Raw genomic sequence first — 26,088 nt, forward strand, 5'->3', positions numbered from 1 at the left:
ACCACCAATTATTGTTTTGTAATACAGATATGATATTGTGTCACAAATAGTTACCGGTTTTAGTACGTAAAAAAAAAAAAAAAAAGGCAGAGTACGAAGTTCGGATAACTGTTAATCGCGTATTCTGGAAAAACAGATCAGCGAGTCTGAGCGAGTGGTGAATTACCTAAATTGTTTGTGATTTAGAGGCTGCTGACAATTACTGGCTGAGCCGCTACAACAGTTCTTTTTGAGAAGATTACCTGCATAAAACTGGCAAGTATGGCGTAACAATGTTCAGTTTCAACGAAAGGTGCTGCGAACGTCATTTGCAACGCTAAACCAAAAATATAAATTTGAGTTGGAATGCTGTTTGCGTTCAGAGGCACTGAACTTTATTTGCTCTTGCAGCGTTTTTTTTTTCTTTTGCCTGCATAATTTAAAAGTGCTGCTTGCGTAATCAACCGGAACGCCAGTGCTACCTGGTATGTTGTACCAGATTGTCGCTCAAAATACCCGCCTGTGAACGATTTTATACTATTTCACTTGTGTAGACGCTTATCATCGGTCCGATCAAGTGGCAGAGCTTTGCTTTCAATGTTCTTTGGGTTCAAAGTTGTGCTCTCATACAGATACGTGGAGCTTTGTTCAGATATTGAAAAGTTGTGGTGACGTGTATGTCACTGTTTAGTGGGCAGAACCGTACGTGTCACATACGATGTACACTGTGGGTTAACGTATGCTGATCGCAATGTTTTGTTTTCAGGAGGCACTCGTCATGGAGGTTGGCGAAGACATGTACCCCAAGATCAAAACAAATCTCTCACGGGTGCAAATATACGAGAGGCGTGACCTGCAAGAGAAAGCGTTGGCATGCATACCCGTTTCAGATCTTACACGCCGAGCACAGCTGACGATGCTTAACTACTCATCTCGCAATACCCCTGCGAAAGAGAATCGCGACCCAGGGTTCAGAGACTTTTTATTAATGGAGCTGTTGCATTGGTTCAAGGAGTCTTTCTTTGCTTGGGTGGATACACTAAAGTGCAGCCATTGTGGTGGCACCACAACAAATGCTGGAGCTGGAGAGCCTACTGCTGATGAAATAGCCGGTGGGGCGTCACGTGTGGAACTACATGCCTGTTCAAAATGTGGGACCCACGAAAGGTTTCCTCGGTTTAACCACCCTGCTAAGCTGCTCGAAACACGGAGGGGGCGCTGTGGAGAATGGGCCAACTGCTTTACATTTTTTGCCAGGTCGCTGGCCTTTGATGCTCGGTATGTGCTCGACTGGACTGATCACGTTTGGACTGAAGTCTACTCTGACAGCCAACAGCGTTGGCTTCACTGTGACCCATGCGAAGCTCTCTGCGACACGCCCCTCGTTTATGAGGCTGGTTGGGGAAAGAAGCTCTCCTACATTCTTGCCTTCTCCAAGGATGAAGTACAGGACGTCACTTGGCGCTACACGTCAAACTTTGAAGCCGTTCGATCGAGGCGCACAACTTACCCAGAAACGGAACTCATTCACCTAATGCTTGCACTGACCCGGCAATGTCAAGAGCAATACACACAGAAACGCAAGGAAGAGTTAGTGCTGAGAAGAGTGCTAGAACTGGCAGAGTTCCTGACAGCAAGGAAAGCAACTGAGAATGAATTGCAGGGAAGGTTGTCGGGGGCTTTGGCATGGCGGCAACAGAGGGGAGAGCTTGGAAACTGGGTGCCCTTTTCATACAAGCCAATCAGCTGCAAGTGCAGAAACATTATTTTCAAGTACTCATCAGCAATGGACAAGTACTCCATCTGGGAGGATGGTGTGGAAATGAAACAGATTTCGGGCTGGGCAAAAGGAGCCTTCAGTATCGAGAAGATGTTTCGGAAGGTTAGAGATGCTTCAATGCAGTCACATTGGAATTAGTTGAATCACTGTGGTGAAATTGTAATTTACACTTCTCTTACATGTGTGTGGTTGATGCCGGTGGCCTCAACCTTCATTTAATGTTTATTTTGAGCCACCTAACAATAAGGGGTCTGTTATCCAAGAAGCACAACTAAACTAAAACCATGTGTTGCATACAGAGTATGTAGATGCTGATATACCTCATTGATGCTGATATACCCCATTATTCAAAGATGGGCCTCGACTTGAAGCTCTTCTTCAAATTTACTGAGTAGAGAACACTACCATTTCTTGACGGAAGAAAGTGCACTTCATGATGTTCTCACCCGATTCCTATGACAAGCGAGATACTCGAGAAACATGTCATCACTCCAGTGTGTTTGTATAGTAGCTGGAAAAGCCTTGTTAGAAAATTTTTGTTCAGCAAATGCTATGCATTATAAATTAAGTGCAGTGACAGCTTCAATTGAGGTTTGGAGCTGCTATCCGCTTTCTTAACCCTTTATTTATGAGTGCTGCCTACAGGCAATATACCAGAAATTTCTTTTTCTTGCAGAGTTTCGGTATTGAGCACAAGGCTTCTTGGTAAATGTCTTTAGCCAACACTGAATAACAGGCAGCAAGCATCATTTGTTGGTTTAGAGCAGGAACGTTGAACGAGGAATAATGAAGTTAGGCACGGAACTCGCTTTCTTTTGAAAGCATCATCATAGGAGACAGATCTGTGCACGTTATCTGGCTACAGTCATGTTACACATATAATGCAAAGCAAATGAAATGTTTACCTACGGTTCACACATGACACAAAAGTTGTCTATAAAACTAAAAAAGAAGCCTTAGGTTTCAATGACCCAAAATTCTTTGGGTCATTGAAAATGAAAGTCTTGAGACTAAACAGTATGAAAAGTATAATGTACTAAAAGCCATAAGCATCACATGTGCTGCCTCTTTTAATTGTTTTCTTGCTGTTTAGTTCTAAGATCAGTTGCCATCTTGCTGTGTTTACGAATAGTCTAGCGTGGTATTGGTTATAGCGGTGGTTATGCATTTTGAGTTTCAGTTTTTGTATAGTTCAACATATTTTTAGTTTTTATATCTACCAAAACCTTATTTTAAAAAAGATAATTCTTCCTGAAGGATTTTCCCCGCATTTTTCTATGGATAATATTTTCGTGTAGAATTTAGTTATCTTTAAAAATTTTGTTAGAATATATGGCTCCCATAATTTGTTGATGCTGAAGTGTGCTACGTATCTGCAGATCCTGCTCTTCAATACTACAAAATTGCAAAGTTTTAGAGAGACAGTCTAGCAAGAGCACAATGCAATATGGTGAAGTGACTATGTGGGAATTAGAGCGAGTGCGTTTGAAATTTGAGCACGAATTAAAATGGGACTTTATTCCCAGCATGTGGGTATAGAGTTCAAGAACATTATACAGAAAAAAGTGACTATCTATAGGTACATATGACTAAGTCTTGTGAGCTGTTGCAGAAGCACAAAAAAATAACAAAAAACTAACATTAAATGATGCAAATAATGTAAAAAAAAAAGTTAACGTTTTGGTGGCAGGCTGGCATGTGACCTTGATGTCATCAGGCTCCTTCCATTGCCTGATTGCCGTATGAGCTCTCTGGTAAATTTGCTTTCACTGAGCCCTTTAAATAAAAAGTGAATTCCTTGGGGAAAAAAATTAAATCCCTTTTTTTCATTCTTTTTCCTTCAGTTTAAATTGAAAATGCTGAGCTCCAGTTGTGACTAAGGGGCTTTGTGCTAGCAAAAAGCTGAAAATTGCACCTAATGAATGTGAAAGCACTGTTGTATGTGCTACCAGTTAAAGACATGTAAATATTGTAGCAGGAATCAAATGTGGACTTGTCCATTTTTTAATGCAGAGCAGAGTGGGAGTGAAACTTGAGCATTATAAAGAATTAACAGAGACAGATCAGAACTTTCCTCAATTTTTATTATAGCTCTCATACTCTTCACTTCCAGCATGTCCCCCTCTTTGTTTTTGTCCTCGTGGCACTCAAAATTATCTGGAGCCTGTGATTCAAGCCTTTCTGGGATAGCACAGGACATTGTGCCCAATGGAGCTAGCTTCAATTGTCTTCCCAGGAGTCTCATTGTAGACTGACTTGAGAATTCCATGCTGGCCATTCTTGGTAACTATGTGTGGGCCACTAAATTATTGCTTGGAGATGCTGGGTCATTTCTTGATGAGGATTGAACTTCAGAGTTGAATTGTAGTGAACTTATGGTAATGCCTATTGTCAATGTTCCTTGTCATTCCAGACTTGTACTCGGTGTGTTGTCCAGCTGTTTTTGGGTTCTTCTGAGTAGTGCATCTGGTTATTCCTAACTGGTGATCTGTTGAAAGTCCAGGGCTTCTTTCATGTATAGAGTAAGAATAGTTATAATAAAATGGAGGAATGTGTTGATCCATTTCAGTTGAATTCTTTACTAGTACTACATGTTTGCAGTTTGCTGACGTAGCATGCTTCCTTGTATTGGTGCTGCTGCTTACCTTTGAATGCCTTTTGCATTGGCATTAGCGGGCATTTGCATCAATGTAAAGTGACAGGAAGTTTAATGCATCTTGTTATATCCCTTAGAAAACTCCTTATTCAGCTATGCATGGGAGCGTATTGCTTGGCGGCTGCGGTGCTCTGGTTGCTTTAGTTATTGGCGCTCCCAAAGCTCTGCGGCTCTGCCTAGGTTTGGCTTACCAGATACTTTCACCCAAGTCTCTGTGCAGCCGGCACAACCTGGGTGTGCTTGGATGGGACTAGATAAAGCTAGGTGGCGTACATAGCCTCCTTCCCCTCTCGGTCAATGACTCCTTGTGTCATTGACAGGCATAGGTGCCTGTGTGGATAGACTTTGAGTGGGGCACTGCTGCCACTTCGGTAATGTGGTCCCATTCTGTTTTGAATTTGGCAAGGGTAGTCTCGGCTTTGTTTTTGTGGCTCTCGGCACACCATGAACTGTGCTGCAATTTGCTCGATTGCTCTATTGATGGGTGATTACCACACATAGCTTCTGGTGAAAGCTTTTATTGAAACAATTCATTGGTGTCTGGCATGAATGAGTCTCATCACGTCAGGGCGTGCTTATTTCAGAATCGCTATTCAAGAACCAAATTTAAGAAGGTTTAGTTGCTTTTTCTGCAGTGTTATGTCTTAAAGGGAACTCTTCAGCTATGCACAAAGTGAAGCGTACTGCTTGGTTACTGGGGGTACTCTAGTTGTTGGAGTCTCCCAATGCTCTGCAGCTCTGCCTGAGCTTGAGTTGACAAATATAGCAATGGTCGCTTCGGTTTCCGAGTCGCAGCAGCTGGGATAGGCAAGGGCGTGCTGGTGCCTAGGTGGGCGAGGTGCAAGAAAATAATGTACCGAGCGGTGGTGGTGCATAGCAGCAGCTTGATTAGGCAGAAGGGAAAAAAAATTTTATTATTCGTTGACTTGTAATGGAAGTTTTCTCTTTTGAATCAAGCTGGCTCCTAAGTTGTGGTTCTTAGGTCACTTGATTGAATTTATTAATGTGCTTTATGTAAGCTGCCAGCAGTGGCCACAGTTTCAGGGGTAGTTCCTGTGGTAGAGTGGTGGTTAGGTAGGAATAGGAGTGAAGAATGGCCTGAGGTATCTATGGTTGCTCTTTCATATGCAGAATAAGACAAACCAGTTAAAAGCATGTACTGCAGATGTATTGAAACTTTTGAATCTAAGATAGTGACCAGTTCACACAAGTCCCTGCGAATTTGAAATCTGGAAATATCCTTCAGTTGACTGTTTGAAGAGAAATGCCTCGGATGCGACAATCTAATTGCTGTGGTTTTCGGACCGTTTCCTGACAAATGGTTTTTATTGAATTTATTTTGACTTCCTGAATGATCATGTTTAAATTTAATTCATGCAGTCAAAATGACAGCTTGCTAGAACAACTTAATTTTATTTGTGAGTACTAATATCATTGAAAAATTAGCAAAGAACAAACTTACATCTCATCATTATATTGAAGATTCTATTTTGCTGCTAGAGGTCTCTTGTGTTGTAATCCGCACTGCATGTAGCAGCACATGGGAAGCTGTTTCTAACTGTCGTGACCTTCGGGCAAGCTTCCTTTGGTAACAAGAAACAAGAAGTTTGTTTCTGTCGTACCCGTTGTGGTGGTGTAGTGACTTTGGTGTTGCGCATCCAAGCCTGAGGGCGTGGAATCGTATACTGGCCACGGTTGCTGCATTTTGATGGGGGCAAAGTGCAAAAATGCCAGTGTCCTTTGGGTGCTTGTTAAAAAGCATCAAAAATTAATCCAAAGTCCTCCACTATGGCATGCCTCATAACCATATAGTTTTCAGTACGTAAAACCCCACAATTAAACAGATATTTCTGTGCTGGAGGTTCCTCTTTTGACAAGTGATGTTGTGCTGTTTGCAAGGTAGAACAAGACTGGAAGATGAGCTACTTGGCAAGGCAGGAGGGCTCTCCGGAAGGATGGCTGTCTTGGAGGCTTGAGCTCTTGCCTGGAAGGACAGTGGAAAGGCTAGACTTGACATGTGTGGGAACAACGTATGAGAATGGATCAGTCAACTGGTCAGTGTCCACAGATGAGGAAAACATTCCCATTGAGGGCTGTAAGTATTACCTGTTTGTTGTTTTGCCTGGACACTGCCGATAGTTTAATGACAAGGTGCGTGCAAGGCATTCACTTTATAAGCTGACACACAAAAGCTTTCCAAAGTCAGATCTCTTACTGTAAATGAGTCTTGCATGAATTTCCTTCTAGATTGCGTCCATAGTTAATAACTCACCATTATTTTACGAAGCACAGTTTGTTGCATTCTGATTATTTGTGAGTAAATATTCAGTGTATTTTGTAGTGGCTGAGACATCTGATAATCATCACTCATTGTTAGTGAGCCTATAGCTTCTTAAAGAAAAATTAAGTACTGCTTTGTGCAAAATGGAAAACGGCTATAGCTAGTGCAGTATCAGTTGCTGCACACATTTGCCGCACTGCACCAACAATATGTGCATTACTGTCCATCTGAAGTCTGGATTCTTATGTAGCCTCCATACCGAATGCAACAGTACTTGTGTCTGGGGCCATGCTGAGCCCGAAGTAAGAAAAATTCAGGTGGTGATATTCAGAGGGACCAGCAAGCACTGCAGATTCACATATAGATATTGAAAAACTAAATTGTCGTGCCATAATTATCACATGGTTTCCATCGCCCTAATTTCTCACCTGCTGGTGTCCAACTTGCCTAGATAAGTCGCATCTTATCTTTTTTTACAGCCTATTTCCTGAAAATCCTGAGACAAATGTTATTTCAGAGGCTGCAGCAAATATAGTATTTGCGTGCAGGTGTAGCTTGTGCGTACTAACACTTGTGAAATCTAAGTCGGTGATGGTCTCGTAATTATCAGTGTAGACTTTGAATTAGTACATTTTGAAACAACAACAACAACAACAACAACAACAAATAAAACCCAGGAAACTGAGCAGTGGTGTGGCTTATCATGCGGTAGTTGGCAGGCATGAAGTAGTAAAGAGAGAGAGAGGAGCTCATTGAATTTAGCAAGAGTAACGTTCTGGTCTCGATTCTTCTTTTGCTTGCTTCTTCATTCTTCGTTGGAATGTGAAGTCTCTCATGTGATGATTGGCAGCGATGATCAAATGCAGACAAGAAGCAGTGCAGACCAGATGGCTAAACATTTACATGTAAATACATTGCAGGTAATGCAAATGAATTAAATATTGAATGATAGAGCAAGCAGTGTCTCACTCTTCGATTGTCTCAATGACTGTTAGAGCCCAGACTACTGTATAGTGCCTTGCTGATCCATCAGCAAATCTGATTACAGCCAGACTCCCTCTAACTTATCTATTATATCCTTATCTAACTTCTAACTGATCTATTATATATCTTGATTTCAGCCCAGACTGAGGTACAGGATATTGTCTAGATTAATATAGCTCAAACAGACAATTAAAAAAGGTGGTAGGGCCATTGGCCTGTCCCACAGATGCAATTGCCAGAGAGAGTTAAAAGTTTGGTAGGCCACAACCCAGAGGGATGGGCTTACTCTTAAACGTAACTGTATTGGAAAACAAAACTGTTTTCTTTCTTTCTGCAACTATGTTTCCCTTTCCTATTTCCACATAGTTGGTACAGTCTCAGCGAAATGCACTAGGCATGCACAACTTATTGCCAGGCCATCTCAAACCTCGGCGGCGTTTATGGCCAGTAAGGGACTTGGGAGCCGGTGCCACAATACCGTGTACCGTAGTCCCACTGAAGGTTTGTCTGCGTAGAAAAAAAAATTATGGCCGTCGGCAGCACCTGAACTCGGTGTTTAAAAGATGAGGTTCTCCGAATGCAATCTTCACGTGCGTGCCGTACTTCTATGGCATGTGCTGTGAGTCGTCACTCAACACCACGCAGGCTTATCTCAGCATTTAAAAATGTAAAGAAAGTCCAATTGGTTGCAGCCTGGACATGTAGGAGAGTGGACCCCCGCCCCATGAACGTAACGTATGGTCGAAATTACTAGGCCATTCTAAGCCCTGGTTGCATCTCTGGTTAGCGAAGGACTCGGGAACCGGTGCCACAGCACTACGTACAGCAATCCCACTCGAGGTTTGTCTGTGTGGAACAATTATGACCGTCGGCGGAATCCGAACTCAAGCGATCTCCGAATCCATTCTCTGCATCCGCACCGTGCCTCCATGGTGACTCATCACCTGACACCACGTGGAGCTTCTGACCCCTCAGAAACACCAAGAAAACCCAACTGGTTGCCACCCGTACACATAAGGGAGTAAACCCCTCCCTGTACACATAACATGTGGCCAACTCGTAACACAGTGAAAGTGTACAAAACAATCTTGTGGCCTTACCGCAAGGTTCCGTATTAATGTCTTTTTTCTTTTTATTGTCATAGCAATTGAAGGACACTCGAAGGTGCATTTTTGGCAGCGCTATTGTTACTGCTGTTCTATGAAGGTATCAATAGTACACGTACCACACGTGTGCAGAGGTTTAGAAGTTGTCCAGAGATGCAAGCAACGCACAGCACATTTGGCTGCAAAGACGGCCTAGCCAAAACCATCATCATGCTTCACTCATTCAGCTCCGCATGAGAAACAGGGCTGTGTTCTGCCTTTCGCTTCTGGTGTCGGCACACACGCTAGCATTGCTGCTGATTAGCTGTGTGACTACGACATTGTGGTGCATGCACTGGCCCGAGTCGAACAGACAGCAAACATTAAGCTAAACATTTCCAATTGTTCCATTGGGTGCTTACAAATGCTGATGGTTTTCCGTCCGTCTCATCTTGAGCACCATCAAGGTGTGGTGCCTGTAATGCCACTGCCAGCATTCCGTATCGTGGCAGCATTGCGATATGCTGCTGCTGCATAGAAGTGTGCTGCGTCGTGCCAGCATTTCGCCCCTGCATATTGCTAGAACAGAGCTTCTAGGAGCTCGAGCAGAACACTAAACCTTGCTGTCATTTTCTGTGCGTCACCCCTTGGACGAATCTGCCAATTCTTTTCATCCCTTTACTTGTTCTTTGGCTAGGTTGTCACTGGGAACGACCACTCCACGTTGCTGCACTGTCAATGGGTTTTATGTGCGGGCCTGTGCTATTTATTGGCTCTCGGCACAGAAATGTCTGCTTACTTAGCTCTGGCTTTTGAAGCCATGTGATTTGGCTGTGGTTACTTAATATTCACATTATGCATCAATAAACATTCAGTATTATTGTCACCATTGCATTTCATCAGCAGCTGTGTGGCAGATGATGGGAAAAGAAGTATGAGAAAACGAAATGGATCGTTACAAAATGTGGCTCCTGCAGAGCTTTGCTTGGTGGCTTGCCTACCTTGTTGGCTACTTGAGGTAAAAGATACAACGTTTTCATCAAGTGACGCAATACACAAGGCAAACCTCACTGCACAATATGAACAAACATATTTTCACCAAGCTAACCGCAACTGGTTGAATCTGTGGTTCAGTTGGAGAAAGTGTCTTCGTAGCATGAGACGGACCAGTAATGCTGTTATAACATTCTACATATGATCTGTACCTCAAAGCCCAGAAAATGAAAAGAGCAGCATCACACATGTGTTGCAGAGTATTTTATTTTTGGACTGTCAAGCCACTGTATTCTCTACATATATCTGTGCCTGCTAGGTTGTCTAGTAAACAGGAATAGTGCCACTGCATGGTTGAGCTGGTTAGTGTTGCAGCAGGGTGTGCAACAATACAGGGTTGCCACTGATCTTTACAACTTGAACTCACTTCTGGAAGAAAGTACAGATACTAAAAAAGAGCAGTGGTGGAATTTGAAATATAACCTATTGGGCAACATCTTTGGCATCAGTGGCCTGCCAATTCTCTTCACATCAGCTAATACTATGTTTGCTTGCGTAAGACCTGCACTTAAAGAAAAAAAAATTGGTGAGATGCAGCTCCTATGCAAGTTGGGCTTACTACTATATGCTAAAAGTGTGGACAGTGTGATTAACAATGTGCTGAGTAATACAAACAGTGGTTGCATCCTAAACACACATATATTTAAGATTCAGCACATAAGTCTGCTTCACTCTTCGACACCCGCTCTCCATGTTGCTCCAGTCATCACTGGAGTTTACTAGTACCCTTACCTCGTCGGCACTCTCTGAGATATGGTCAGCCTTGGTGCCATCCATGGTTTTAGATATTCCAGCAACCTTAAAACATTTGGTGACCATGTAAACTGACATCGAAAGCCATGCATTCAAAATCAAATCTTTAGCAGAACATTAAAAAAAAATTGGCCTCGAAAATGGGGGTTGTGTGTCCTGCATGAGAAAATACAGTGGAACAGGAGTGCCAACAAACTTTGTCATCTGCTACTGCACTTGTTTTGTGACAGTTGCAGTGAGGGCTCCCATTGCCTATATCCTTGTATAGTTCTTGTATAGGGGTCCTTCACTACATTAGGGGCATATAAAAGGTGATGAAATCTCTACACCTATGTAGCAGACACAGGGGTATATAAAGGAGATTAGATTAAGCACCAATGTGCAGCTGTTTTTATACTCCTAGGCAGTACAGACCTTACATCAATTTTATTCACTGTTTTGACTGATCCATATCTTGTTTGTTTCAGCCAATGGAGTACATTCTGTGACGTCGCTGAAGAAAGCAAAGTTTGTGTGTTTGAAAGCAGTAGTCACTGGTGGCCAAGGAACCAATGCCTGGCAACATGCTCAATTGTGCAGGGAATCATTAGACAACCAACACTACAGTTTAGAGATGGCTGTGACACTATCAGACTGAAGAGACAGAAGCCTGTACCAAGTGTCTTATATTTCCAAAGCATATATGAATAATGCCTCAGGAGCTAAGAGGTGTTCAAATTAGGAATTCAATTGTGTTTAATGGGGTGAATCGAAATCTTATGTTTGTTGCACTTAGGATTTTACACTATGAGCACAACCTCTATTAGTTGAACATCATGAATGGAATATGTAATGCATTTGCACTGCATCGAGTCATGTCATTAAACAAGCATTTTATAGCAGTACGAGAAATTCGCAGCACAAATAAAAATTTTTAATCCTTGAAGCTCTCTTCACTGTTCCGCCAGCTGCTTAAGTATGGGGAGTGGTAAAAAAAAAAACACCGCTCAGACGACACAGGAACGTTATCTCCCTCGTGTTGTGCAGAACTATCGACAAAGCTACATTATAGTTTATTGTGAGATCTGCAGCTACATTAGCAGGTGTATTGACACAAAGAGTGCATATTGATTATACTTTTGCTCAAACACAAAACGAAGGATGTATTTAGTGGAATACCATTATTATACAGTAACAAAGCTTACTGTTTGTAATACCCCTCCATAGGATATAGATAAATTCAGTTCATCAATTTCCAGCATGCTCACAAACATTGTTTTCAGCACTTTACAGCTTGAGCTGTTACATTCCAGGGCATTCTGTTCAATTCTCAGGCACGCCACCTAACAATCGAGATGTTCAGTGCTGAAGTGCAACAATTTAGGCTGAAGAGGGGGCCCCTACAGGGTGGCGACCAGTATAGCATGTGCACACTCACACATGCTCATTTATATATATATATACATAATCAACCAATTAATCACGATTAAATCTATTTGAAAAATTTGAGAATTTTAATTGCCCCGCAAAAGGCACTACTGGTAATAAATTAACTTCAATAACTTCCAGAACTTGTCGAATGGGTGCTGCTGTGCTAGAGTTGACCTGCCTAGGGTGGGCAGAGCCCCTCCTTAAAAAACGTGAGGGGGGGAGGGGCGGGGCCAGCCTGACTTTTAAGTACTGGAGATGCTCAGTATTGAAACCCTTGGGCGGTAGACCAAAACAAGATATTTGGTGAAAATTTCTAGTGTTTGAGAAAAGCTTGAGGAAGTAATTAGTGGAAGTTATTATTATTAAGGATAAAAAATTGCACAGCACACTGCTTTGGGTTGTGGCAGAATGTTTTCTAATATTTGCAAGGCAGCTGTTTGTGGGCATCATTGATAGCGAAATGGTGTTGCCAGTAGTACTATATGAATAGCACTATATGCCGCTCCTTCTATTACCTCTTTCAGAGACACGATAGCCTACGACCACCAGTGAAACAGGTAATAAGAGGGGCTGCTGTGCACGGCGTTGGCACGCCGGCTGACACGCGGGCATTGACACGTGATTGACAGACGGCCGGGTCCCTGGCCTTGTGCACAGCACTCATTTATTCTCAATTCGACACGCTAGCACACCTTCGCTCGTTGCCGCACACACCCGCCTTACGCCCTCTCGCCTTTAGAAGAACCGCACCTATATATACTGTGGCGAGGAAAGCACATGTCGCCTTGAAGAAGACAAGTCCACTTGTCGAAACATTGGCTCCTGCTTTCACCTTGTTCTCGTTTTGCTCATCGTCTAATATGAATAGGAGGAGTATGATTTATTGCTTTTGTATGAGTTTTTTATTTTCTTGTTTCCCCCCTTGTCTATGCAGTCTGAGATGCACTGTGCAGCAGCATGTCGGCTAAAACAAAGGGCCCCCGACTATAAGAATAAATCAATTGAAAGTTGGCATCATATTGCTGTTTTGCTTGTATATTGTACCATTTGCATTAATAATTGAAAGGAACCAACCTGCCGTTTCTGCTATTCTTCCGAAAATTTGTCACTACAGTAGAACCTTGTGGATACGATTCTGTTTAGTACAATGCCCCGGCGCCAACGTTCGCTGTCGAGAACGCACAAAATGACCCAATACAGGTACGCTTCTTTACTGGTTAATGCGGTACCGGAAAACGCAATCTTTCGGCACCAACGTTCAGCAAATCGCCAAGCTGCGATCGTGTGATGCGTTTTCCGGCCGCTAGATCACATGCAAACAAGAAAAGGTACAAGGCACGCGCGATCTAGAGCAGTAGGCGACCACAGCGGTATAGCTTCCGCGCAGTACTCTCAGCCTGTGTCACGTGGAAATGACGCCATGCGAAATATCTGCAACGTACTGTTTCCAATTCCGGTACCAGAAAAACCTCTTCGCGTCTTTAGCGGATCATAGCACGTCGCCAACTCGTTGCGATAGTGTGCTTAGCTATCACATAAGAGACGCGAAGGCGAAAGCCTTGTAAAGCCTACTGTAATTCACCTTAATCGTCCTTCATCCACCTTAATGCACCCTAATTAATGTTGCAGTTTAAAATACACTCTTGAAAATATTTCAAATCACAACATTGAGCTTAGCTTGACGATTCGTGGTACCAACTTTAGTTTGACTATGTCGGCAACAGTAGCCTGGTAAGATCAACAGATGGATTTGGAAAGGTGTCGGAAAACACTTAGTGAAAACGAGTCACGTACATACAATTTCAGTGAATTTCGCTGAGCGATTTACGCTGCTACGGCTGGATGTTAATATTCGCTAACTACGCTTCTTAACGTGCCGATTCGTTGAAGTTTCGTAAGTATGATGGAAAACCAGGGGACGTATTCTCAGACAATCACTTGAGTTCTACGTTGGTTGAGCAAAAGCGGTCGAATCAACCAACGCGCCCTGTATTAAGTTACGCGACACTGACATTATCGCCGAAAGTGATCGCCCGAGAATACTGCCCCAGGAGAATTATATATGCACTCGCGATGCGTAGATTGCATAGCGTCATTAAAAAACCATTTCGTTCACGCAGTGTGGGCTTCACCCCGCTAAGTATATCTGTGCAGCGGAGCTCGCTTTCCAGGGCGCGAACGGCGGTGGCGCCATCGCGCAAATGGCATCTATTATACGGCAGGTGAAGGCAAGCACCAACCTAGAAACGCGATATTATTGCACAATGGAATAAACTAAAGCGCTACATAAAACACAATATCAGAATTGTGTCTGGTGTAACACTTCACTATTTGAGTACTGTAGCCCCATGGCAAACACCCAACTGGGCTGGATATTGTCGGGAATGTGCGGTCACGAAGTTTTCGCGCATAGGAAAGCACGAAATAATGCCGCACTCAATTTCGCCCAACACCGAAGGTGAAAGCTCATTACAAAATTCAGCGAACATTTGCTTAAGGATCACAGTATCCCAGACACGACTAAATTGCTTAGGAATAAGGTACGGTGCCTCACAGTGATGTAGAACGTTTGGCACGTGCCGACATCCTATTTTGCGTGCCAGGGTCTCGTGCGGTTGGCACCGTGACGAGAGCAGCACAGTCGGTTGCAGCGCTATATGTTCGGGCAACGAAACAGACCCTGGAAACGGAATGCAGACGTACAAACTGAGTAAGCGCGACGTAGACGCTACAGCGTCGATTCGCGTACGCGGCTTTTGTAACACCGCGAAAGCGTCACCAGAAGGAGCAGCGCGTGGTCGGGGTCATGGGTAGCCCCGGGGCACATTGAAAGGCGCTCCCGAACTGGGCCATGTGCATGAGCGGCACGTTGCACCTCGCCTCGGCTGGCGAAGGGCCGCTGTCGGGTTTCGGGTTCGCGCACAGCGTCGAACAGAGACCCACGAAGAAGAGCTGCTCGGCGCTGAGCTCTTCGATGCCCGCGAGCCTTTCTTCCTGCTGGGCGCGGCTCGGACGGCCCGAGCCTGGCGGCCCGAACGCCGCGGCGTAAAGGTGCGGCGCAGCGGCGAAGTCGCAGAACCAGTCCGAGTAGTTGTGGCTGCTGAAGGTGTCGTCCACGGACGCCGACGCTTCACGATGGAAGCTTCGCAGGCACTGGACGCGTCGGTTGCGCTCCCTGCGTCCGTCGCTGTATCGTTTAGGACAGTACGGCTTCCTCACTCCGGATTTGAGTGACGTTGTAGTCTGATTCATACAGCCCAAGTCGGGGAAATAAAATGTCAGAAAAACAACAAAGTTCCCTTAAGATCCCAACTTGCATCAAGCCACTGGAAGCCATCAAGCCATTATACACTGGAAAGCCATGACAAATGCCTACAGGGAGAGCAAGTCGCATAAATCCCTTACGGTTTGTGCTAAATCACACAGCTGAGAAGCACAATGTGTGTATACAATTGCCAATTTGAATCGTATCAATATAGTGAGCGGAATAACAGGATAATGTGCCGTAAACCGAATCACATCACGTCAGAAGGCCTTGCGCCAATGTACTTCTCTCCGTAGTTATAGCTGAAAGGTAGTCTACCGCTTTATCGAATTGCGCGATATGAAATGCATATCACACCTCGGTGCGTAGCTTCTCTGCATACAATTCTTCGACTGTCGCTGGTATAGCTCTGGCGAACTGCATAGTATAGCGTTGAAGATTTCGCTAACCACATGCGTCGAGATTTAGTCCTAATTTTGACGCGCTAACTGTCGGCACGTCTATCTTGCTACGCACGATGGCCACAACGTATTTAGGGTCAAGCTAAATTGCACGTTGCTTCTGCCTTCTTTCTTCTATGTTTTTATTGTGATAGCAATTATAAATGAACACTCCAGGCGAATTTCCGCGGTCGGCGTCACCGTCGCCATGAGGTTCCGCATAAAGTCCAAGTGCGATAACATCGCCGCCCTGCGCCGTATGCTGTAGGTGCGAGGGAAAATCATGCGAGGGCGAGAGGAGACGGATAGTGGCTTGATGCGGTGTCGTCTACTCTCGCGCGCGCATGGGAGGAAGGCGCGCGCGGCACCCTCCCAACACCCTCTAAAAGGTGTTGGGAGGGTGCGCGCGCTAGGAGGGGGAGAGGGGCAAGGAAGTGCGTCTCCGCTTTTAGCCGAGCGCGGTGGCGCGCGTCCTATCTTTGATGTGTTCTGCGGTGGGTTCGAAGGCTAGCCGACCCGAAATGGCTGATGGCTTCGTATGAACTGTGCTCTCGCCCGCCTTGTTCGCGCCTAGTTCCGTGATTGTCAATTGTTTTGGTAAGCGAATTTTAGCAGCAGTTTATACAGCTTATAGAACATCTAACATTACTGCGTACAGACGTCTAATAATTTGCTATCGCAATCAATGCTTCGCCTTTCGGGCGATACCGCGCTTGTTCTTGCGTGTGTTTTTTTGCAGCGACGATAAGAGACGTGCTTAGGTCATGATCATCGGCGTGCGCGAAATCCTGCGAAAAAACTAAGGCACTGACGCCACGTTGAAATGCGACTGAAATAACGTTCCAAATTCTGGGTGTTGGCTGAGTGCACTGCTTTACGATCAGTAAGAAGCAACCTACTTTCAGTTCAACAAGCCTCTTATGGTATAACTGAAAGTTGAAAGGGTTTCTTTCTAGGGCCTCGTGTTCAAAGACTCAGTACCAACAAAAATGGGATGTGGACGAGCATACGGAGTACTGCGAAGACGGTGCTTCCGTGCTTTGACGGCACTGTATATATTTCGTTCCTTGGATCGCTTTAGCCAGATTGCTAGTAGAGCTAAAGGTAAGGAATGTCAGCTTCCCAAGTCAAACTGCATTCAGAGCCCTGTCGGCGATATTTTACCGCTTTGCATTTGTTCCCAGCTCCCTAATTCCCTCTATTATCTTTCTTGTGCTGTGCGGTACCTCATTTTAATATATTCGAACTATTCACTTGTGCAGTAGTCATAAGGTTCATATATATATATATATATATATATATATATATATATACAATGCACGCGTACAATTATTTCATAGTTGATAGAGGTGACGGTGAAACGTCTTTCTTGAAAAGCCAATTCATTACTTTTGGCTCCAGCGCGCTGTGCACTTCGCACGCGAGCTTTGCGCCGAAAAGCCGCGTTACAGAGAAGAGCGTTGCAAATGGCCTGTCGTACATCTCGGCTTGCTGGTTGAAGACAGTTATAGCTGCCTACTTAGTTATAGGTTGCTCATTTTCGGGAATTATCGTAATACTTCTGAGGCCCTAAAATAAAATTCGATTTACTACAGACAGCAGTCAGCATATTGTAGCTCTCAAAGGCAACAAACTTCATTCAAATCGGCCGAGTCTAATGCGAGCATCTCTGCCTTTCAAATGTACTTGAATAGTCAAATCTGAGTTGGCCCCGAGGCAATTCCCAAAGCTGTTCCAAGGCCTGTCACGAGGTACACCGCAGCGCAAGGATTTGAACTGATCCCGACCAACCTGGAGCCTCAACGTGCGCCTAAATCTAAGTGAAAGTGCGTTTTCTTTTCCTCAAGAACCAACGCCCACTTACTGAATTGACGGATGACTCTGCAAATTTGGGTCTCGCAGGTCTTCTTCCAGTAAGGGGAAGATGTCGCTTAGGGCGTGCATCATCTGATGCACGAGGACGTATCCAAGGCCCGCGTACCGCAAGCTGACAGGCAATGTGTCTGCGTACAGGGGCATCTGCAGCAGCGCTGGCTGCAGCCGAACCGTGGCCGTGCCGCCGTGGAAGAAGGCGTTGCTCATGAGCAGTTCGTAGGAATGCAAGCTCGCCTTTGCCTCCAAGGACAACTGGATGCGAAGAACACAAGAACGAAAGAACCGTACACATGAGACCCTTGAATGGGTCAGGGAAATGCATTCGCTGCCGCAAATGGAGTGCGTGGCTTTGTTGATGCGTGGTAGTGACACCGATATTAGCGCGAAGTGAAGGTGTTGGAAGACCAGTAGGAAGACAGCGACCAGCGGTATGTAGTTTATCGTCAATTTATAGTTCAGGACGCATGTATGACGTCTACAGTATACAGTGCACGTTGTGATCATATCCTGAGGCGCCCAGACTGGCACGATGTTATAAAACGGCATTTGTTAGTGTAGCTAGCATGAAATGAGATGCGCAAGTATACGTACAGATTGGTAGGTAGTGGTTGCTCTTTTCCAAGCACGAAATAGTGTTTCGTTTCCGTTGCTTTTTGACGGCTGGTCAACGCGCGGAACGTGAGGCACGGTTCCCTTGGCAAACCCGAAGGCGAGCGACAAGGTCGCTATCCTTGAGGACGCGATCTGCTTCGTCCGATAGTCCATCCACGAATTTTCGCTAAGGGCCAGAGAGACGCTGCTTCGAAACGTGTCGAAAAGCTCTCGCGATAACGCCGCTGCGCTGCCCAGTGGCGTGCTCCTGTAGAACGGCGCCACAAGAGCGCTGCTGGTCAACTTGTCCATCCTGTCCCAACACCACAGCAGCAGGTCAGTGCTCGTCATGCCGTGTAGTTCCCTCAAACTGCCGCTGACGAGGCGACCCAGCTCTCTGGCCACCGCCCAGCCTATAGACGAATAGTATTTCTCCCTCTTGGCGTCTCTGGACAGCAAAATGGCCACCGCGGCGATAAGACCTTGGCTGGAGATTAATGCGATGTCCCCTGTGGAGACGTTGTGAGCGGAAGGCCCCAGGCTACGGTGAACCGCGCTTCTCCAACGCTCGGCGTCCGTTTCTGTTTTCTTCTGATTGGAGCCGTCACCGGCGAGCTCACGTTCGGGCGTGTAGTCGGTCAGAAATTTCTCGATCTCCGGCTCTGTCTCTAAGACGTCCTGAACTGCGCGGTCGAATCCCTCGGCGTTGCTGGTCCCAAACTCCCTGGCGTAGGCGGTCACGAAGGCTACGTGCTTTTCCGCAGCTTCCAGGGCAGCTCGTTCCTTGGACCACCGCCGGAGCGCTGCGCTGTGGCGCACGTGAAACGTGAACCTGTGGCGAGGCGTGTCGGCGAGAATCACTCGCAGCGAGAACCAGACGTCTACGTTCCAGTTGAGAGTCCAGTCAACAAGCATTCCCAGAAGGTCCCGCGTTGGCGGGGTGGACGCTGAAGCACTCGGCCACTTAAGGCCCCGCTGATCCATAAGTGCTCGAAGCTCGGCCATGCCGTCAGAAGAGACGCTTCGAAGACTGTTCCCGGAGACGCAGGAACGGAACAGTGACGCTGCGAGCAGCGTCATTTCGCCGACCCGCCTGAGAGCGATCGTGTCGCCGTCGATCCAGCTGCGTAGCACGTGCGTCTTGAGACGCTCGCTCGTCATGGACAGGATGCTACCGGACGAGTCGCTCCACGAGTCGCAGACGTAGCGGTAGAAGTTGTAGCATGGATTGGCCTTGGTGGAGAGGGAATGCTGCAGGCGCCTCGAATACTCCGTGCAGGCGCTTGTTCGACACACGCTGTGGTTCGGCGACACAATATTCTCTGCGCGATACGCGTTGTCTTCCACGGGTAGGAAGTTTCTCGAGAGTACTACGACGAAAAGCAGCAGAGCGACGCCGATGATGATGATCTGCGTCGTGGTTTCGCTCCTATGATTAGTAGTCGGTACGGAAGCACCGCTGTCCGCGTCACCGATGGGACAGTGGCTGCCTTCGCTTGAGGGTCCCTGCGATTGATAAAAGCACCGTTCTTTGTGAAGTCAAAGCCATAGAGACAAGCGCGATCTATATAATATACAGAATAGGAGCTCTTTACAGTTATTAGTGAACAGCTTTAATTGTTATAATTTGTCGTATTATATTTATTTACATATACTTCAGTCCAATATAGGACTATAGCAGGAGTGGGAACATTATACATTACTATACATTACACATTAAAAACACACATATACACAAAGAGAGGAATGATCAAAAAGAAGCGCTTTACACGTTAGCGAAGTGCTTACCAGTGGTAGCTATAAAATATTTTAGTGATAGTGAACGAATGTTATCGGGTAGAGAATCCCAAAGCTCCATTGTACGTGGAAAAAAACTCTACTTGAATGTATTAGTACGGGCATAAATAGGTGTTATGCTCAAGGCGTGGGAGCTGCGGGTACAACTTGCGTTAGTAAATGCGATATAGTTACAATTAGAAAGAACAGATGTGGAGTTATTAATTACATATAAAAGTTCTAAGGCTTCAATGTGATAACGTGAAAGTAATGGCTCAATGTTCAAAAATAGTTGAGGCTGTGTTGGTGAGAAAGTGCGGCTGTAATTTTGGCAAATGAAACAGATAGATTTCCGTTCAACGTTATTGAGCGAGCTTATTTCGCATTGCTTATAGGGGAACCAAACGACAGATGCATATTCTAGAACAGGGCGAATTAACGTTTTATATTATAGCAGTCTATAGTTTCGCCGGGGTCTTAGCTAATATGCGGCGCATTAGTGCATATAGGAATAGTGCATATAGGCATGGTCCTTTCATGGTATGTGAACAGAAATATAACCATGCGATGTGCTTTACAAGTAGGTTCCTGCAATTTGGATAAAGCAAATAGAACTAGCAGAAAGTATTCGGCGCTCAAGTATTTTTCAACTGAAGCCTACATATATATATATATATATATATACCTCGAAACAATTCGGACAGATTTGCACACACGTGACAACTTTTTGTTGTTTCTTCTACAGAACACTATAGAAAAAACTGCGCGATTTGACTTTTTTTTATCGTACTACGGGTGCGTAACAGAAAAGAAAGACAAAAGAAGCGGACACACATGTCCTTCCTGCAGTCACGGTCCTGCCTTCGGACACGCAGATCTCGCCCTTTCGAGTGGCTCCGCGGTTGCGCACGCCGGCCGTACACAGAATACTGAATAATCGCCAAGTCAGGGCCGGGATCTTATATAACGGTGCCTTCCTCTCGATTCTATGCCAGTCTTATCCATCGTTCATGGCCGGCTGATCTCATCGATAACGTGGGCGCCGCGTCGCTCTGACCATTTCTGCGCCGTTTTCTGTGGGCACCGTCACACTGGACAATATTTGATAAAAAACTGTCTGCAAGAAACGCGCGTTGTTAGTTGACTATATCGAAGCAACAATTGGTAAGAAACATGGTTTCCTAAGCGAATCGTTGCTGTGGTGTAACGGAACAGTCTACAACCATGCAGGATCATGTTGGATCAACTATAGCTCAATGGCTGACGTTAATAAGCCATGCACAACATTTTGTTCGCGGATTGTTTTGGCGAGGGCGGGCTCTAAGGAGGAGGCCGACCCCCTCATATCACCTCCTCACTTACCCACCCCCACTATGAAGTGCCAAGTGGAGTGCCCTTCTGCACTCCCGACGAAAATTTAGAATCATGCTTTGCAAACGCAGCACAAAAATTGGGAGACGCTTAAGCTTCGCCTTCAAGAGTGGAACGCGATAGCGTTATCGCACCCCGTTCGCACTGCGCACTCAAACGATCTACGCCAGCCAAACGTCGCGATCGGCACGGACAGCCGGGCCGCCACGCGCCATGAAGGCGGACGCGATCATGGGGCGAGTGGCGCGCCACGTGTCGGGGCAGCGCCGTACATTGCGAGGAGGGGGTCTTCTGTGTTTGCCGCAATATTGCTCTGCGTGTGCGCAGAGCGCAGAAGAAATGTAGCAGAAACGTACTTCGCTACTCGTGAAACTGCGACTTCTGTAAGTTACATGGTCTTAATTAGCGATATACACCGTAGTATAACTTTCTACGGCATGTTTCTAAGGCAACACCGCATTCACTAGAGGCGATTATGTCCAGCTTTGAACGAACGAACTCGTGGCTGAGTCGTAGCGTCTCACACTCCGGAGACCCTGGTTCGATTATCACCCGCCCATCTTGCAAGATATTCTTTAGTTATGAAGTGCCTTCTCGGATTTATCGCTCACGGCCAACGCCGCCAACGTCGACACCGGCTTTTCTGCAACACGAGCTCCTTAACGCTGTCGCGTTAAAAAGTCCTGGCGCTGCCTCTGGTGTTGGCCAAAAACGTTGCCCATGCAACAGTAACCTAAGTGCAACCGATATGTGCGCCTAATGTTTCACGAGCTAATGTCTCTATGTTGTCGCACCTGGGTATCAGAACTTATATACGACCGGATCATATACGTATTGCGTTACCGCTCTTTCAGGGTCTCTGGATGCGACGCATCCCGGCTCAGCGACCGGAGCGGGTGATGCCGAGTCGTCAGCGCCTGCGGTGCTCTTCTTGTCCGCCGTGGTGGTCAGCTGTCCAGCACGTTCGTCGTGCTCTGCAAGTTCTCGGAGACCCGCGTGCTTGGCGGTGATCCCGTCTGGCACGCCTTCCCTAGGCGTCGACGTCTCTCCCGCAAGAGCTTCGGCGTGGTGGGTCTTCTCGTGACTGGCAGCTTCCTGGTCGCACTTCTCTTCCTCCCGTGTCCCGGCGTCCGCTTGCGTCACCGGCGCAGCTGGGAATGCAGAAGCGGTTATCTCTCGTTCGCGCACGCTGGCTTTCTTGCTAGCGCCCTTGCGCTTGCGCTTCCTCGCCATTTGTAACACTGCACGAGATCCTGCTTTTGTTGAACTTATTTTTCGAGGTCGACGTGACAGCTCTCCGAGACCAAGCGGCACAGCGGTTAGAATTCTTCTTCTTCTTCAATCTCACCAGCCGCCCGACCTGATTGGATTGGATTGGATCAGTGGGTACGCGCCTTCTTCGATGGCGCGTACCCACTGCGGGGGATCGGCCAAGATTTGGATGGTATTAGGTAGATGTTGGTAGTACAAAAACTGGTCACGTGGAAACGGATAAAAAGACTATTTGAAGAACTTAAGAAAAACGTCTTGAACAACTATGAATTCCTGCACGGCTGAGCAGACACCCCTGTGGTAGTTGCCAAGAGAGGAGGCTCCTAGCGAAAAGATATTTAAAATGGAAATTTTAAACCAAGTTGCGTGAGCGTTGGTTCTAAAATATTTTCATTTTCCTTCAGTTATGGCGCATACCTACTGTGGGGGATTGGCCCAGATTCGGACGGTTTTAGGAAAGAAGTTAGAGCACTACTAAAATCAACAGAAACTTTTGGGAAGAAATGAATGAAAGACAACGCATGAAGAACCAATCATGAAAATCACTTTGAGAGAACTAAAAGAAATGTCCACGGCTGCGCAGAATCCCTTTGACAGTGTCCAATAGAGGAGGCTCCCATAGAAATAACGGAAAAATTAGTACCAATTTGTCCGTATCGTGATACCAAAATGCCCTCTTTGTTTCGTAAAAATAAAAAAAAAACGGCGACAGAATAATTAAAGTGATCAATCGTCTCATCTTCTTCACACATTGAACACTGAGAGGATGACGCCATACCATGATCTCGCGCATTGTACTGCATTATACTTTTATCGTCACACGGCTGGCAGCCCTTTGACGATAAAAGTTCAATGCACGTATTCGACAATGCAATCGAACTTGTTTTTTTTTGGGGGGGGGGGATGAAAGAACTGTTTGTGCCAAATGAATAGGAGGTGTCATTGATCTGCGAAATGAGCTATAGCTGTATTCAAAAAGCCTTGAATAACTATACGTCTCCTGAATCTGGCATTAGTTATACCTAAGTTGACGTGTTGATAGAAGAGGGCCGTTGAGGATCGCTCTTGCCAGGCTGTCAGCCCTTTCTGTCACAAATAAACCTTTATGGCTAGACACCTAAGCCAATCGCATGCCCGTTTTGCTTCCTGCTATGCTCTTCAGAGCATAGGCGTATCTACCGAGGGGAGCAAGAGGGGCATTTGCCCCCTCACTGTAAAAGTGGGGGCAAAGGATGTCATTTGCCCTCCCCCCCCTTTTTTTTTTGAAAGCGGGTACTGGCACTTACGGCTGCCCGCTGGAAAGTTCATTAAAACTACAGCTGAAGCTAAATTTTCTTTCTTAGTAGAGTGACCACATACGTAATGCTTTTCTTTACTAAGGCTTGGATAACGACGATCGTCTTTTGCGCCTTCTCGGGACTTCCGGTAGCGGACGATGCGCGGGATTCGCCATACACGCTCGTAGTGTTCCCGTATACGCTCCCGCAGGGAGCATATACTGCGGGAGCATATACAGGAACACTACACGCTCGTGCTGCGGAGAACACGTGGTGCTGGGCAGTTCCCGCCCTAACAAACTATCAGCTTGCGCAACTTGCATCATGCCCAGTTTTTTGCGACCGCTATATCCGTGTTCGAAAACACAAACAGCTTGCTACATTTAACCTGCGGGCGACGGGGAGTTCCAGATAAGCTATTATAATCAGCCGCGCCCAACGACTGGTGTGCCTTACGGCATGAAATCGTTGGATTATCAAATGCTGGAACCATTTAAAGGGGCCCTGAACCATCCCTCAAGCTTGGTGAAATAACATACTCCGCGGGTAGCATACGCTGTTGTGAACATCTCAGCCAAGTTCTGCTTTCGTACGCGATCCGTGGAGCTCGCAAGCGGAGCGCGAAGTCACCCTTTTCTCAAACGCTCTCGTTTCAAGAACCCCATGCTCCTCGCTCTTTTCTGTGTGCTCTATTTCGTCATAAAGCACACTCCAATACGCGGCTGCTATTGGTCGCTGCGCTCGGCTACACCGCGGCCGCCGCGAGGTGCCGCCACGAGTCCAGTGGCTAAGTGCACTGCGGCTCTCTGAGGGCAGCCGCGTTTGGCTTACATTTAGCGCGGCATAGGCACCAAATCTGAAATTTGAACTGCGCGCCACGGCTACGTCTCCGCCGTAGCCTTCGCAATGCAAGGCACTGGAGGAGGAAGGGGAGCACAGCTGAGGCCGTGTTTGATTGCCGAGAACTCCGCTTCTGCTGAACGCATTGAAGTACTTTTTGCGGCAAAGTGGTTCTGAAATAGCCTATCTTCACTTGAAATGTCTTTCTCCACTTCGATAAAAAGTGGTTCAGGGCCCCTTTAATCTCTGTCCGTTGCTGCGTTGCAGTCTGCGTCTTATCACCGTCAGAAATCTAATAAACCTCTTACAGGTGTAACTGTCCAATTTCTTTTTGTAATCACGAGTTATCCTAGATGTGCTCGTGAAAATGACCTTGGTCGAACTCGCAGGGCCATTTCAATGCCAATAGAACAATGGCTTGATTTTTTTTCTAAAGACATGTGTCACTACTGACTGACGATTTTATTTTCAGGCTGTTTCTAAATAAGAGCTACGCTATATTACTTGTTTCCCGGCAGGAGCAGAAAGAGAAGATATTTCGTATATTGAAAAGATGAGGTCCACTTTTTGGTGATGTTTACCGAAAATTTGTACTATATAGGTTGCTTATGTACTCTGAAAACAGTAACTGACTGGTCGCTTTATCCCAATTTTTATGCGTTGTACACGACATTTGGTTGTTTTCCACCGGTATCCTCGGTAAAATATGCGGGGCACGGTGTTTATATTTATTCGACGTACGAAACAATGTTCCGAGCGACGAGCTATGTGCGTTTATTCTGTGTGGGTTCATTAAAGTCTTTGTAGAAAGGTACTCATTGAAGCGTTCCAGGTTGTCCCTTTAGCCGCTAATCTAGATTTTTCCTAAGGTCCTAAAACAACGCGCGAGATATGGACGTGAAATTCCGTGAAAATATAAAAAATTTAAGCGCAATGCGTTGCGAAACTATCACTTTTCTGCTTTAAATGCAAGTGTCGCAAATAATTACTAAATCCTCATTCTTTCACGTATTTTCGTAAACTACCTTCAGTCAGGAATTACAATCGACTGTCGATAAATGTGTGAAATTTACACAATTTTATCCCAAGGTGCTGGGGACTCCATCTAGAAAGCAAGTCAAACAGGGAGAGTGATTCTATGCATTTTATAGTGACCCATCATAATTACATAGCAGTTACATATTCATTTATTGTACAGTAAGTCGTGCTACCTTTCTTCACTAAATATATTGAATCACCCGCTGGAATTACATGCACGGGTCAATTATTGGGCACAAGCATTACAACAAGGGAAGAAATAGTCTTTCACGATTACTACCGAAACGTCCCACTTCAAACGTCCCGTGAAGAACGGTAGTGCCTTCATGAAAGCGGTCGTGGGAAGCGATACATTTACCTCA

At 45.7% G+C, this 26,088-nt stretch overlaps 2 protein-coding genes across 4 annotated transcripts; one reads left to right on the forward strand and one right to left on the reverse strand.

Moving 5' to 3' along the window:
• Positions 1–23: 23 nt before the first annotated feature.
• On the forward strand, positions 24–11,496 carry Pngl (N-glycanase Pngl). 3 transcript variants are annotated; one of them, XM_050189796.3, is made up of 4 exons: positions 24–255; positions 746–1,861; positions 6,315–6,510; positions 11,039–11,496. In XM_050189796.3, the coding sequence occupies exons 2-4, from the start codon at positions 758–760 to the stop codon at positions 11,206–11,208; spliced, it is 1,470 nt and encodes a 489-aa protein (XP_050045753.1). In that variant the 5' UTR covers positions 24–255; positions 746–757; the 3' UTR covers positions 11,209–11,496. The 3 variants fall into 3 exon arrangements, with proteins under 3 accessions (XP_050045753.1, XP_054933157.1, XP_054933156.1); XM_055077182.1 differs by lacking the exon at positions 24–255 and adding an exon at positions 303–464; XM_055077181.2 differs by lacking the exon at positions 24–255 and adding an exon at positions 542–681.
• A 3,260-nt stretch (positions 11,497–14,756) lies between these two features.
• LOC126542619 (neprilysin-1-like) lies at positions 14,757–22,532 on the reverse strand. The gene is made up of 4 exons (XM_050189751.1): positions 22,143–22,532; positions 18,153–19,658; positions 17,551–17,813; positions 14,757–15,156 (listed from the first exon to the last, which is right to left on the reverse strand). The coding sequence occupies exons 1-4, from the start codon at positions 22,530–22,532 to the stop codon at positions 14,757–14,759; spliced, it is 2,559 nt and encodes an 852-aa protein (XP_050045708.1).
• Positions 22,533–26,088: the final 3,556 nt, after the last annotated feature.

Source organism: Dermacentor andersoni, chromosome 2, assembly GCF_023375885.2.
Source record: "Dermacentor andersoni chromosome 2, qqDerAnde1_hic_scaffold, whole genome shotgun sequence".
In the NCBI taxonomy this organism is placed as follows: Eukaryota; Metazoa; Arthropoda; class Arachnida; order Ixodida; family Ixodidae; genus Dermacentor; species Dermacentor andersoni.

Coding starts and splice junctions, on each gene's coding strand:
- LOC126542619 (XM_050189751.1), bottom strand. CDS start 22,532: ATGGCGAGGAAGCGCAAGCGCAAGGGCGCTAGCAAGAAAGCCAGCGTG. Junction 17,814..18,152: donor CAACCACTACCTACCAATCT/GTACGTATACTT, acceptor CTTCGCATCCAG/TTGTCCTTGGAGGCAAAGGC. Junction 15,157..17,550: donor CAGAGTCATCCGTCAATTCA/GTAAGTGGGCGT, acceptor CGACGGACGCAG/GGAGCGCAACCGACGCGTCC.
- Pngl (XM_050189796.3), top strand. CDS start 758: ATGGAGGTTGGCGAAGACATGTACCCCAAGATCAAAACAAATCTCTCA. Junction 1,862..6,314: donor TCGAGAAGATGTTTCGGAAG/GTTAGAGATGCT, acceptor GCTGTTTGCAAG/GTAGAACAAGACTGGAAGAT. Junction 6,511..11,038: donor AAACATTCCCATTGAGGGCT/GTAAGTATTACC, acceptor TGTTTGTTTCAG/CCAATGGAGTACATTCTGTG.